This window comes from Aythya marila (assembly GCF_965140915.1).
Source record: "Aythya marila genome assembly, chromosome: 4".
Classification (NCBI taxonomy): Eukaryota; Metazoa; Chordata; class Aves; order Anseriformes; family Anatidae; genus Aythya; species Aythya marila.
In genome coordinates, this window is record NC_139045.1 from 3,080,457 (window position 1) to 3,096,069 (window position 15,613).

General features: G+C 38.7%; 1 protein-coding gene across 24 annotated transcripts in view; it reads right to left on the reverse strand.

The window, feature by feature from the left end:
- The window catches only part of ANK2 (ankyrin 2), a 336,396-nt gene that overhangs the window by 115,341 nt on the left and 205,442 nt on the right, over window positions 1–15,613 (reverse strand). For all 24 annotated transcript variants that reach the window (XM_082759087.1, XM_082759101.1, XM_082759095.1 and 21 more), the window contains one exon: window positions 134–232. In XM_082759087.1, the coding sequence (XP_082615213.1) occupies window positions 134–232 (99 nt within the window). The remainder of the gene's footprint in view (window positions 1–133; window positions 233–15,613) is intronic.

Below are 15,613 nucleotides of genomic sequence, written 5' to 3' on the forward strand. Positions count from 1 at the left end.
ATGGGCAAAAGTTCTCCAAATATTTGAAAAAAAATTGAAAATCTTCTACGCGATCTGAATATAAAGGTAAAGGAAAATAAGGGTTTGTATTAAAAAAAAACAAAAACACAACAACAACAACAATATACGTCACCTCAGTAGCTGTGCTTTGGTTGGCTCCATTCTCCAAGAGATATTTCACCACTTCAATGTGGTTCTCTTGAGCTGCCATGTATAATGGAGTGAAGCCATTCTAAAGAGAACACATGAGAAAATACTGTAACAAGAAACAGAATATACCAATAATACTGAAATATAAGTAACTATAACACTAAAAATGTATTGATGTTTTTTTAACTGAAGTATGTAGGTAGAACAACTAAGTATTTTTAGTATAATATGAGGTTTAACGTCATTTAAACCTACACAACTCTACATGCTTTCACACTCATTTTCTTTTGACATATTTTCTGAAAACAATGGACACACTCATTATTAACATCAGTATTCCTTGCTGATAATGGCTCAGGGACTGTAAAGCTGGCAATAAAGTCTTATGAAAGATGACAGGAAAGCAAACGTTTCTTCCATTTATTACATTAACTTAACCAAAGACGTCATCCCCTGGAGACCATGAAGTCCATATCTCATGGCAAGCTGAGCAGAGATGACAAAGGCTTAACATACTACATACAATTTTGTAATACATACAACATTGCAAATCATCAGACATAAAGGACCTCAACCTTGCAGAATAACAGCCACACTTCTGACCATACACTATGTTTGTCTAGCATTTAGTTATAAACATTCTTTAACATGCCCTGGAATTCTTATATGAATGTGCTCCGAATAATACAGTAATATCAAAAAATTCTTCCACGTTAGTTAAACTTCATGAAAATTCATTAGAAACACAATTTCTTCCCTTTAAAATACTTCCCTTTCTTCTCTTCAAAATACTTTAATGCAAATGATTGTAATTAATTATCTACAAAATCCATATGAAAGGAAGGCATGGAAGTGAGCTATCTGCCTGATAACTTTCTTCTGAAAGTTTTTAAAATTGTTAAAGAGACCTTGGAAAATTCTTCAGTATTCTGCAACCTACCATGTAAGTAAGAGGACATAATCACCTATGTTTGTGCAAATTTTCTTCTGTCCTCGAATGGCACTTTTAGCTAGAATACAACCCATAAACAAGACTTCAAATACATGGTTTTATTTTTTTTTTAATCTTAAATGCTGTCACAATAAATTACAGACTTGTGCATTTATATGAGCAATACAAATTAATGCAAATAGTGTGATAACTAAGAACATTGTTTCAGAGAAGCCAATGTTATTCTTTCTAGCAAACCTGCTATGGAAACATTCCAGTAATTTCCTAATGAAATGAAATCTCGTTTTTCAGTCAGTAGATAATACAGTTGATTGCAGAACTGGTGGATTTACAATCCCATCTACATTACAAAAGTAGAAGATTGCTCAGATCAATTTTATATATGTTGTATATGTGACGTGACATGGATCATATATGTTGCAGAAGGTTTTTTAATACTACTTTGCTTATCAGTCTAGTATTTTCATTAAAAATCTCGGGACATATAGTTAAAGAATTGCACCCTGACAACAGTCAACAGTTTAATGCCAAAATCATGCGGTGTATTTTGAGTGGCTTTGCACACAGGTCTGTCTTTGGCAGGTATTATCCAATACTCTCAGGAATGACTTGAAGGATGGACCCGAGTGTTCATATTACAGCTGCAGACAGCATGAAGAAGGTGTTCTGCAAGCACACAACCCAAGAGGAACATAATTTGAAAGGTTCCTGTTACCTTGGAGAAAAGGGCTGGAAATGTAATTTAGTAAGGACGAATACAAGTTGCAAGGCTTTGGCAGGAATAACAAACTGTGCAAACAGAGAACGATGAGTTAGAGAAGAATACTGCAAAAAAGGACCCCAAGGTCGCAGTGGCTTGCCAGAGAGTCAGTGAGCTCATTCTGCTGTAATACAGACAATCATTGCACTGTTGTAAAATTAAAATACATCCCCCTGAGGAAGTTATTTTTCTTTGAGAAAAGGCTGAAGTAATTGGTGTTATTTGGTCTAGAAAAGGAAAACTGAAAGGAAAATGGTAAGTGCTCAGAGAGGAAGGGGAAGATTTGCTCTGCATGCTCATACGTGCTAAAACAAATGGGAAAGTGCACAGCTCACTAAGGTTGCAGCAGAGAACATTCACGTTAGACATCAAGAAAAGCATCTTAACAGTAAGGTCAGCTGCATTTTGATGGGCGGCTTCCCTCCCCCAGATCCCTGGCAGCAAACGGGAAGCACGGAGGAGGCAGGAAGGAGGCCCAGAAGCCAGCCTCTTCCTTGTCCAGCCTCGTGGCTGGGAGGCCACCAAGCCTGGCTGCACAGGGGGCTCCTGGCCTCCCCGCACACAGCCCTTTAACAGGGGGGAGAAAACGAGGAGATCTCGCCAGAGTGTAAAATGAAGGGCTGCTGTCGTGCATGTACCGAGGAAGGCACAGAGGACTGCCGAGCTGAGGGCGTGAGCTGGCAGTGGGAACTGGGAACAGATCGGCTCGTTTCCGATTGTGCTAGGGCTGCAGAGCACAGAGAAAGCTGCAGGTAACCAAGCTGCCTCATTGCCTTGGCTTTCCTTCCCACACTGGAAAGAAACACCGTGGCATCCTATTTAGCTAGAACTACCAGTAATTTTCCACGCCCGTGATTGGGATTTTAATATCACAGTATAATGGAGCATTTTTTAACTGGTGATATGCACCATTTGTAACTTCCTCCTAATGCTGAAGAACACTGCATGGGTGAACACAAGGAGCACAACCCCGCTAATGTAAACGTGAGGAATATGAGAATTTTCAAGCCAAAGCAAATCAATTTGCTTACAAGCTTGGAGGTTTGTTTTAAATCAACTCAAGTCCCTAGTTCTGCAACAGCACTGGGACAATAAACCCTGGGTTAGGACACCACGAACAATACATATATGACTTCATGATTATTTACAAGCACTAAACACTTTTCCACCCAGTCCCAAGACTGTTCCAGAGACTGCCCAGTAGATCAAGGATATTCTCCTCATACCTGTAACTACAGCAAACGTGGGTAAGGAAGTACTTGCACTCCTAGCCTTTTTTCCTCTTCAAGCTCTGTTTATAGTTTAAAATTACCATATATTTTTCCTTAAAAGCTGGCTTATTTTGGAAACTGCTAGAGCTGCTGAGGTTTATTTGCAAAACTAACTACACCAGACATACTGAGAAGCTTCTCCTGGCAAGGTCAAGCCCAATTTTTTCCGCTGGCAGGGTGAAGTTTGCTTTCTCAGTGAAGAACTGGTTTCTGAGATTCTAATTGCAGTGTTCCTGACCTCAGCGCTTCTGGCTGATGGCCAGAGACTCCTATTTTAGGAGATTCCCAGTATTACCACTCTCCTTGGCAGGGCTCTGCCCGGTGGGATTGCCTGTTAGCCCTGCTGGAGCTCTTCCTTCTCACTTGTCTTCTGGACCCCAGGACTTCCACATCTCCTCCCATCTCTGACAGGCTATGGTGCATCTGTCTGTCTGTCTGCTACACGGCAAGTTTCTTTGTCAGCCAGTCCTGCAGTTAAATGTAAATGCCCACTACAACAGAAGCATATCCTTTCCTCCATTCTATTTACTTCTTGAACCTAAAACCCCCTTCCCAGTTTCTCATCTTTTAGCTTCGATGAGCTATATAATGGTACTTGGTTGCTCTGTTCTGCTTTAGAGAGAGCTCAAAGCTCTAGAGCTCAGACCTCTGCAAATTGGAAAAAAATATACATTTTCCCTAGACTTGTTTCATTACCCAAAGTTTTCTACTGAATCCAAAGCATTCTGGTTAATGATGCTCCATGGATGTATTGCAGAAGAGACTGACCTCTCCCCTCTTGTTTTAGTATATGAAGAGAGACACAGAGAATTTACTGGGCCTTGAAGAGGAAAAAGTATCCTTAATTCAATAAATATTTCTTCAGTTTATAATCCCATGTTGTATGAACACATTCTAGAATTGATGTAAAAACACTGACTAGCAGATAAATGTCACAGGGAAAAGGAGAAATGTGCTTTCTTCTGGTATTTCTGAAAGCCCGGCTGTGTACTTATACTGTGACTGGATGTTTAGATGCGGTACATCCTCTGAAAAACAGAAATTAATTTTGTAATGATATATAACATTCATTTTCAAACAATGATTTCATCAGAGTATTTGCAGTGAGGACAGAGTACTCAGATTTCATTATCCTCTAAAATACATACTGCAAGATGTTTGCTGCCATAATATAAAGTTATTATGAGAAATTAATGCTAAATAAGTAGAGTACATTCCATACTCCATTCTTTCTACTACATTCACTGGTTTACTTGCTAATTTGAGAAAATGAGTAGCTCTCAATGATTCTTCAAGCTATTAATGCAAATTGGCGAGTTTTTATATGACTCAGAATTTGTATCGTTAAATTTTGCCCAAGCCCTAATGAAGAACACAGTCTGAAGAAGCAGAGAGATTATTAGAGCATTTAGAAAATCACACAAACAGAGCCATAGCCTGGCTTAGCTGTATTTTAGGGCAGGCTTTCAAGGAATCTCATCCTTTGTGGGCAGTACCAAATGATCAGGAGTACACATCTTCCAAATTGTGTTTAGTAGCCAGTCCTTTTGAATGACTGCCCTACCCATGCTTGTCCCTGAATATGTAGCCTTTAGTGTCTATGTAATATACATGTCATATGGCATATGTATATATATATCTCCATATATACCTATATGCATGCTAATGAGGAAAATAAAGAAAATAAATTTTCTTCCCTTAGTTTGCCTTTTTTAAGATGATATGAGTTAGCAACATGTCTTGTGATGTAATAGGTAATATAAGCCCAAATGAACATACCTATTTTACCTCAAAAGCCTCCAAGAACTGTATTAGAAGATCACCGAGGTTACTGAGGAAGACAAGACAGCTGACATCTAACGCAATTCTTTACACACAGTGAAATGCTCATTCCTACTTACTCTTCAAGATGTAATTACTAAGCAGAGGGCCAACACAGCAGATTGCCCCACCCAGACCAGCTGCCTCCTCTGCCTCTCCATCCTGCCACATGGGCTTTTGGTTGAGGTCTTCATTATCTTATTTCCCCCAATTTTGCTTCACATCAATGAAATGGAAATCAAGGTCACAGTTTAAAACCAAAGTAGTTAGGCATTTTCTTGTAACCTTTACTACAATTCTGCAAGTGTACTTCTCAAGCAACATTGAGAAAAGATCCTGTGCACAACAGACTGCACATATAAAAGCTCGGTTTCCTCTGGGTTACTCTAGACTTTCCTTCATAGGGCCTGGCACTTGAACTAACCCGAGAAAAGCCTTTGTGCAATTCATTCTACCTTTCTTCCTGTGCCTCCTTCTCTTTCCACTCAGCCAGTCCCACAAAGAAACAGATAGTGGCACAAAGGATGAGATAAGAATGAGACAAGGGTGAGACAAGCTTAGATTACTCATGAAACAGCACACCCAGATAATGAAATGTTCTGATTAATGGTCATAGCATTTTACGCAGTAAGACCATGATCATTGCTTGAGTCTTTAAATTTCAGTAACTTACAGGATTTTTCTACTCTTCAGAATATTGCTTAATAGCTTAAATAAAAATGGCAAGACCTTGCCTTTATTCATCTTTATTCAGTGGCATACAACTCATCCCCCTTGTTTCCTCATTCTTCCACAGATAGTAGACTAAACAAGTGACATCTGCATCCCACCTTAGCAGTTAGAAGAAGGTAACTCTACCTTCACTAGCTGCTTCTCTTTCTCTCGGTCTCCAATAATATCCACGGGAGAGGAAATAACCACTCCAGCAAAGGCTGTTCTCCCTTCTCAAGTAGGACAATGATATGCATTGGAAAGGACAAGAAACAAGAAAAAGATGAGGCAATGAGCACAAACTGGAACACAGGAGGTCCTCTCTGACCATCAGGAAACTTTTTTTTTTTTTCTAAAAGCCTCCTGGGCATGGTCCTGGATAGCCTACTCTACATAGCCCTGCCTGAGCCGGTGGTCTAGACCACGTGAATCCTCTTCCAACCTCAGCCATTCTGTGAGTCAGTGAAAAATCCTCTAACAATTCAAGCAATTAATTATTTTAATCCACAAAACATGTGAGTTAAAAATAAATGCAACACTGCAAGCTGAATTTGGTATGCAAACCTTGAATAATACCAAGAAATTGGTAGCAAAAACCTTCATGAAAGAATCAACAATATTGGAATTGTGAGAACTTAGTTGTGCATTATGGCCAGAGCATTATTTCCAGCCACTCTAAAAATATACACTCCATAAGAGGATTTTACCTTAGCAGGAGAGATTCTCTGCCTAAAAGGGTGAATTAAGGATAGATCAAGGTAACTACTTTAATTTTTAAAAGTCTGTGTTGTTTTTTTTTTGTTAGCTTACATCAGAACCCAGAAGTGTGATATGGCAGTAACTAAATATTAACGGTACAATGATATATGCATGAAAAACTTTCAGAATGATTTTCTCATAGTACGCAATTACACTTAGACTGAGATATTTCAGCAGGCTTTCTCAAGTTGAAAATATCTAAAACTCTTAGAAAACTACATCACTTTTTTTCTCCAGTAAATCTGTAGCACCTACCAAGCCTTCAGATCAATGATACTGATGTGTGACTCGTACTACCTAAGCATTGCTTGCTTTTACTTCTAAATACTTTATCATAAGATCTGTTTGTGTAAAATGTCCCGTTGCATGACTCAGATGACGGTTTGATATTTGTCTGTTTGTTCTCCTCAAGTCTCCTAGCATTGAGTTTGATTCTACTCCCAGCCCACGGAGAAGCACTGAAGCACTACTGGTGAGAAAATAGATTATGCCTTTGAGAAGCATAATTCAATTCAAGGTTCCTTCCTTGTCCTGGGAGAAGTAATTTGCTTCAGCTTCACATCTGGTTCAAACCTGAGAGATTCATGAGGCAAATGTGCTCTGTGCACCTCTTGTCCTCCTGTACCTTCTGACTGCACTGCTGTGACTGGTATCTACTTCATGGAGGGAATTTTTATTTTGTCCTGAATCCACCTTACAAGAGAGACAGCCAATAAAAGCATCTTTTGGATACATCAGCAACTAGCTAAATTAAATGCTGTGGGTATGTTATTGATGAAAGGACCTTATGTTTTCGGACAGAGTCAGTGTTTCAAAATGAGCAGGATACAGCACATTAGTATATATTCAGTTCCTAGGGGTATCTTTTCCTTCATTAACAAAGCTGGTAAGTGCTAGTAAGCAGGGTGATGCACAGATTAGACGTAAGCATTTGCAGTCACAGAACTATTCAGTGTAAAGTGGCACATCTGTAAGGGCACGGGAGGCCACTGGATTCTGACCTTCTGTAGACTAACTCCCTAACAAGTGTTAGCTCATCTTTTTGGTAACAACCCTTGCATTCAATACACACAGCAGATTCGGGGGCCACTAGGGTCTCACACACTGTAAAACTTCAAGCTGAGAAAAGCACTTAGGAGAAAGGCTGGAATTGCTGGACTTAGAGAGGCTGGTGATTCTGCATTCTGGGGCCAAGCAGTTAAACAAAAGAAATAATGATAGAGCATCTATCTGCTTGACATGACAGACCATAAAACTGATTTGTACTAATTAAATAAATAAAAGGATCTGCAGTGACACAGAAGGATACATAGAAAAAAATAGCACCTCTTCAGCTGTCTCACATTCTCTAGTAATATAAATAGTGTTTTCCACTCTATGCCTACAGCAATGAGATAACTATAAAGCCCACGAATAAAAAAGGTCTGGGTTTATGGTGCTCACCAAGTTGGTTTGTGAGAGATCATGCAGACCCCCAGCTGCAGTGCAGCTTCAGGCAATACTAATGCATCTTCCACCTGTTGCTGTGCAGTTACAAGAACCCCTCTCCTGGGAAGTACATTTTACTGTAAGCCACTTCCTAGCTTATGTGACAAACTTAAAGAGCACAAGCATTCTATTTTAGGGCTTCAAATATCACGATTTTCCCAGCAGGAACAGGAAAGTAACAACAGTCTGAAACACAGCCCGGCAGAAATCAAGATGTTCTGTGCCTTGAAAGTGTCATTTTTACGAAGAGAAAGCCTGTAATAGGAATTGGGCTGATGGGGAATAATGGGAAGAAAACAGATTAGTCATGCACCAGGAAACATAACCTTGGTACTGGGCATGGGTTAGGGACCAGCTTAGCTAGGGCGAAGTCTTGTATTTGAATTCTGGGCAGTCGTCCAAAACAGCATTTGGGGTTTGCCTTCTATCTGTGGTAAAGTGAAAGCAATTCTGGAAACATACATATGCAGACATATATTATGTATATGGTTATGGGCTGAAAGGATGACAATATTGCACTAAAATCATAAATAAAATGTTTGTACTTAATGGATTTTGACTCAGTTATATCTAACACTCTCACAAATATAAGGGGATAACAAAGCCAGTTCCTGTTCTTTATTGTCTCAGATTGCGTCATTACAGTTGGGTGAAATGTGGCACGTCGGTCTGGTAAACCCTTACCTTTCCAGCTAATGGGCTCGTTTATACAGGCTCCTAAGGTTCATGTATTTGAAGAACAAATCTTACAGGACACCTCTCCATCGTATCATTTGTTGAAAAAAAAAAAAACACTATTTGTTTAAGTGAAAATCTTAAGTTCTGACCTGCACCACCAATACTAGTTTCTTTTATGGAGCTTAAACCAAATAGATTGCAAATTACCAAAATAGATTAAGAGATGTTGTAAACCTTTTCAGTTTGTTTTCAGACTGTGCTGGCTGAGAAACTTGCATTACAAGATCTTATACCATCTCCCTTTTGATCAATGGAATCTACTAGTTAAAGACTATCAAAGTACAGGGTAGAAATTATGATATTTAAGTAAAACATGTTTTGTCTTAATTTGTTTGTTTGTTTGTTTGTCTTCTAGAGACAAGCTAGCTTTTTACATGGCAGGCTATTCATCTAGTTAGCTGTAGTGACAGTAGTGGACAACAGCACTTATTCCACAAATACGAAACTCGTCAAACTGCACATCTGTAATGTGCATATAGATGTACAAGAATCTCCATTTGCTATTCTCACAATGCAGATTGTGACTTCTAGAAGGAGGACATTATTACATGAGAATGTGCATTTTTACTTATTTATATTATTTACTTATATTATTTACTTTATATTACATTGCTATTTCTTATGTCTATTTAAAAAATCTTGAAAATGTAATTCAAGTAAAGTCTGATGCTGTGATTCCTATTCATGCAGGTTGAAGATAAAAGAGATGAAATCTGCATTATGATATAGCAAAAATGTTGATGTCACATCACCCCCTTATGGCGTTCCTCCTGAGAAGGACCCCGACACAGGTAAGTAGAATAGGAGAGATTAATTTTCCTGCCTCTTCTAGAAGAAGTTGCCTCAAAAACACCACCACTCCAGCTACAATACAAAGATAAAGAGCATCATCTTATGATACAGGGGGCCCTTATCATTTTATGATAAGGGCCTGGACTGCCTTATATTGACCTTATAAATATTAAATCCTCTCACTAATACTGAACAGGCCGTCAGTCTATAGCAGCTGGTTGAGGGGAGAACGTACTCTCCTTTATCAAGCATTTGTAAAACTGCATCTGGGTAACTATGTCCATTTGGGGGCTTTCCAGAACAAGGAAAAGATGGACAAATTGGAACAAATACAATGGGGGGCCACTGAGGTAGGTAAAAGGGGTTGAAGCCTGAGACATGAAAGGACACTGAGAGAACTGGGGTTTTGTGAAAGGATGAGAGGCAAAAGATCCAAGATGAAGCAAGAAAAAAATCAAACAGATAAAAAGAAACAATTCCTCACAGGGTGGGTGGTCAAACGCTGGAACAGGTTGTGCAGAGAGGGTGAGGAACCTGTCCCTGTAGATACCAAAAAATGGACAGGGCACAGTTCTAAACAAACCAGCTAACCTCATCCTTGGGTGTAATTTCAAAGCTGGCCACGCTTTCGGCCCAGGTCGGCAGGGGAAGGGTTGGACCAGAAGGTCTCCAAAGTGACTTCCACCCTACTTTAATCTATGATCCCATGTATATTAGTATTGCTTTATAGGCATTCATTCAACCAAAGACTAAATACTGTGTTATTGTACGCCTGATAATTATTCGATCAATTCAGTGAATTTGGAGACAAAGTCTCAGGTGCGGTTCTGAGATTCTTCTAAGATCTCTACTAAACCTCTCTGTAATAGTTGGGGATCGCCCTTGGCCTATTTTAAGCTGTAAACCTCACCCTGACAAGTTCAGTTGTTTTGGGGCTGAAACTGGGATCCCACAGATGCATATCAAACTGGCTCAGTACCCTCCTTGTTCTTCAAGAGCTCCTGGTCCTCGGAGCAGCTATCGAAAGCCAACCAGCCCTGTATTTCTAGATCACCACGCTCCTTCTGCTCTGGGCAACATCATAAACTGGGCACCCTCCTAGGCTTGTTTTTCCTTTAACAATATGAATTATTAGGGAAATGACAAAGTCCCATATTAATACTCTGATACCAACAATCATTATCTTATGTCTACTCTCTGTTATCCTGTAATTCCCTGCAAATCTGTAAGCACCACTGCTGTCTCGCAACCACAGGCATACTGCTCAAATACACCTCACTGGCTGCCTGAAATCATACCTCACGAAAAGAATAACTGTTGGTTGTCAGTAAGTGATGATCACTGGAAGAGACAGGCAGCTGAAAGCTGGACTAGCTTAGGGGAGGATGAATAACTGTATCTGTTCCTTCATTGTTCTTAACGTATTGCTTTTGTTTACGTCTCTCAAAATCCTTATAATCCTCCAGAAGGCAGTTCTTATTATTTTTTCCAGGGAAGACATAATGGACCTGATCCTTTATTACATTAGTAATGATGAACTGCAACTAAAGTACTCCCCTTGATATACACCAGCTAAGAATCTGTCTCTCAGAGTATACCAATAGAAAACAGAATGCCCTGTTGGTGGGATTAACATTTTTTGTCATAATAGGTTACCAAATACTCTGCAAAATACAGTCCATTCTGGTGGTAAGATTATCTTTACGAACTAGAGGGAGAGCAATCCCTGGTAAAGCAAATCCTGGGGCATCCCGATAGAGACAAGCAGATCACTTCTCTGACAATCATCTAAATCCTGCCTTCACTGGTGACACTGAATATGGACATTCAACGAGCTCTCTTATCGCTCATTTTTGGGAAAGCATATTAAGGGTGGAAATTCTGTGCTATTCTATGGATTGCTTTAATCCGACAAATAGTCTGGATAAGAATACTCCAGCGGTCATCTCCTGTGTTTTGAAACAGGGAACTGGCAATGGTAATGGGGACAAATTTAAGCACAAAATATTTCTTGGCTAATGTGTTTGCAACGAGCTTAGAGAAGGATATAGAGGAAAGGAAACCAGAGGGCTTTTAAATAACAAGATCAGCTTGGGGGAGGACTGATTTATCTAATCCTTGCCTTCTGTATCTGGGTCACTTTAAATAATCTGATGATTAAAAGGTAGGCTCCTCCTTTTGCCAGGGCCCCTAAATGAAGCAGTGGTCCAAGCACACCCTTAGCAGCTAATGGGGAACACACTTTCTTCTAAGGTCAAGTGCAGAAGTTTTAAAATCGATGGGAAGTGTTTCTTAGATGACTGCAGGATATGATAGCTCCCTTACAGTTACTGAACAGGAGTGAATCCTATTTCCTTTTGTTGCCTTTTACTTTTCAGCTCTTTGTACCTCAATCACTTGACATTTGTTCAATCACTCCATATTATGAGGTGCGACTCTTGTATTAGACTAACCTTTTTGACCTTGCCTGTAACAGAGAAGGTTGGGATAGATCCATTCCACACGATATGTGTGGTCAGAATAGCTCAGCATTACTGCTGCAGGGAACAAGCCTAGAGGTAGACTTGGTTATTAAGATTATTGCAGTAGGGACGTCATCACTCTTGGGAGACTGATATTCCAGTTCTCAGGAATCTCTGATGCCTATACGTAAATCAGATGAGACAGTTTGGCTTTAAGAGAAACTAACAAAGAAATACTAATTCATCAAACGGAAGGGTTGGACTGACTAAATTTGGTGACACTTCTTCCACCTGGAAAAAAAGACCAAGAACTGACATAAGAATTCATATTATGTTGCAAAAGTAGACGTTCACTGAGAGGGGAATTATGGAGAGGGATTGCTGTTGTAATGCACAGGCAGAACTGCTAACAGGTTGTTTGGGGTAAAGAAATTATCTGGCTGTGAAAGGAGGAGACCACTGGGCTGGACAACAGAGAATGTGTGTGGTCAGATCTCTACACGGCCAAAACTCATGGTCAAATCAAAAAGAGAAATTGCAGAGACTGATTTCTGACTTGATGAAGCATATCTAGATCTGCTCACTGAACCATGAGCAGAGTCAACCAAGTGGATGTCTTACAGATATTCATTAAAGATATTTTTTCAAGAAATATTTGTAGCAAAAGGCAACTAACTGAGCCAAACAATTGTGCACTGGTCAAGTTCTATGTAGAGGTCTGCTGAGAAGGACCAGTAACTTCTACACTTCTTCAGCCATTTCTGGGTTTGCCCTCGTTTCAGCATTTGTCTGAAACATACTCAGGGAAGATGTCAGCTCTCAAATGATATGCACACAGGTGAAAGTGGAGTCATTCAATTAGTAATCACTGTGCAATTAGGCTTTGTATCAAAATAGAAATTACTTTTCTAAAAATAGGTGGTGATGACGTATTAGCTCAAAAGGAACAGATTTCTAAAAAGATAGGAAGAGGAACAAAATAACAGCTCTGAAGGCCAACAGAAAACTGAAGGGCAAAGCAAAGTAATATAACAAAAAACAAAATCCATAAAATCGAAGTCCTGAATGTTTAACAGCCTCAAATAGCACAGATGGGGTTTGTAATCTCAGTGGTTGCAATGTTTTTAATAGCCTTTTCTGAGATAATTCTGTTATTTCTTTGTTGCAAGGAACAGGGAAATCAGTGTGGCGTTTCAGATGTCACTTGTGGTAAGTTTTGATAAAGGCCAGTGTTTTTATGTAATTTAACTGCAAAAAGAAAAAGAAAACGGCAAGCTAAAGAAACTAGTGTTTAGAATGCTCACTTATCCATCAGTTTATAATCAGAGAATAAATTTTATCACTATGGCAAATTCTCATCCCTGGAAATGGGAATGACCTTGACAGATACCAAGTTCCTTAAAGAGGAAGTTATGAAGCAATCTGAGTATCTTCACCGGCATTAAATCACTACTACCAAATGGCATTTAGCAGGGGTCTAAAAAAAATAAAGTGTGAAATAACAGAGATACTAAGGAGAGGATGTAATACACCCTCAATACCAACAACTGTTCCTAAAAGATTTGAGTGACAATATAGCATCTATTTTTAAAAATGGAATTGAGATAAAATCTAGGAAAGAGAAACTGAGCATTTCAGTCATAATTTCTCTTTTTTTTTTTTTTAATTAATTTTTGCCTTTAACTTGTATTTTTGCTCATTTCAGAATTTCTGTATTAAGCCTGGTAAGATTAATTTTATCTCTTATTCTTTTTATCAATGCCATATTGCTTGACAAAAAATAAAAATGGTATTTGAATATTCACATTCTCTTCAGGCATTCTCTTCTCCTTTTTCTGTATAACTGCATGTTTATCTTTTTCAACCAGCTGTAGTTACATACTCTTGACTCTCATCATAAATCAAACATCCATTCTTCATTAACACTGAAGTCTGTTTTTCTTTTTTTTTTTTTTAAACGTATTTATTGCCTATGATGAATGTGATTCTTGAGCATGTAAATCCAATCTTGAGTAGAAAGGCAGCATTCATTATCCTCATAGAGCATAAAGACAGAGAAATAACTTTTAAATCTAATCTTCCACAGGAAGTCTCTGGCAAATCAGTATCAGAACCAAATTCCTAAAAGTCTCCTCAGAGCCCTGAATAAAAACAGGCATCCTTTCCACCCATCCTATAGGCAACATCTTTTCATTCGTATTGCAGTTTTTAGCTACCTAGGAACACACGCGTGAAAGGACAGACACACAAATACTACTCAAAATGCTGAATACCATCAAGAGATATTACCCAAGTGCATCCATCCAACATTTACCAAGAAGACAGATCTAGGTAGGTCATTCACCTCTTTCTCTGTGTGCAACTACCAGAGATGGTAAAGCTCTACCAGGACTCAGATTTACTGTGGTGGGCAAAAAAAAACATGTTACGTAAAGCTGAATGACTCACTTTAAATGCTATGACTCTTTATTTACAAATTATAATCATTTTATAAACACTAATCAAAGTCCTTCACTTCATCTTTGTTCATTAATGCCAAGTCTACATTTGCCTTTTGGGGTTTTCCTTAGGAGTGCATTCTTTTACATCTAAAAATGTCTCCACTTGCAAACGCTTTGGGGAGTATCTTCCTAATATTGCATTCCTCCCCCATTATTCTGAAAACTAACTCCTGACAGATAGATACAGATTTCAGTAGGCAGGAAACAAGTGTTTATGCCAGGTTGCCGACTGCCATCTTCTAAATGTCTGTTGTTATCTGTTGAATCGATCCCGCTTGGATGGTAACTGAAGTAGCAAATGCCTGTTAACAGGTCTGCACACATTACACAGATCATTCACTGCTAACAATAAATGTGTTTAAAAACTAGAATAGCATATAGAATAATATCTGTGAAATTAATTTCCAATTCTGTCAGAATGTGTTTTTCACATCTAGGAAATTTTATTTCTTTTTCAAGCATAAAGAAAAGTGTTTATGAGGGGTGATGCTTCATGAAAGTATCATTTTTACCATTACTTCTCTCACTATGCTCAAAATCCTAATATTAAATATATCGGTTAATCTTCTTATACAATGAGAAGGATAGAAAATTAATGCAGAAATCATTCAATAAGTTCATTAAGAAAGTAGATTCATAATTTTTTTAGCAATGGAATTACAGCATTCCTTATCTTTAATGTAAGTAGAGGATGGACAGTAATTGACCAACAGTTGTCCCGAGAGAGCTCTTTAACAGCAGTTTTGGGGCAAAAAGCAAAATTAAGAATAAGAAGTCAAAGAATCTTGGACTGGAGGCATCTTAGAGATCTTTTCAATTTCTTTCTATCGTTATAAAATATAAAGAAAGTACAGACAGACCTGTTTGTTTTATAGTGCTATTGGTTCATCTCTTGGCCTCCATTTACTTTTTACCATCCATCTTATGATGACATCAAACAGAAAACAGAAAAAAGAAAAAAGCAGGTTCGCAGGTCTGGGCCAGCAAGATGTGAAGGTGGTCAGACTTAGGATGGACTCTGACAAATCAAATCCTTTCACAAACCTGGCTGTGTTCCTATTGATAAGAGAATGCTCTACAGAACAGGACTGAGAAAAGCGTCTCACACAGGCCCAGCCTCCTCAATTTCTTTTCAACCAAGGTAGTTTCAAGCTACAGCATTTAATCACATCGCTCTCCTGTTCTGCTCATGTATCTCAGAAAGATTA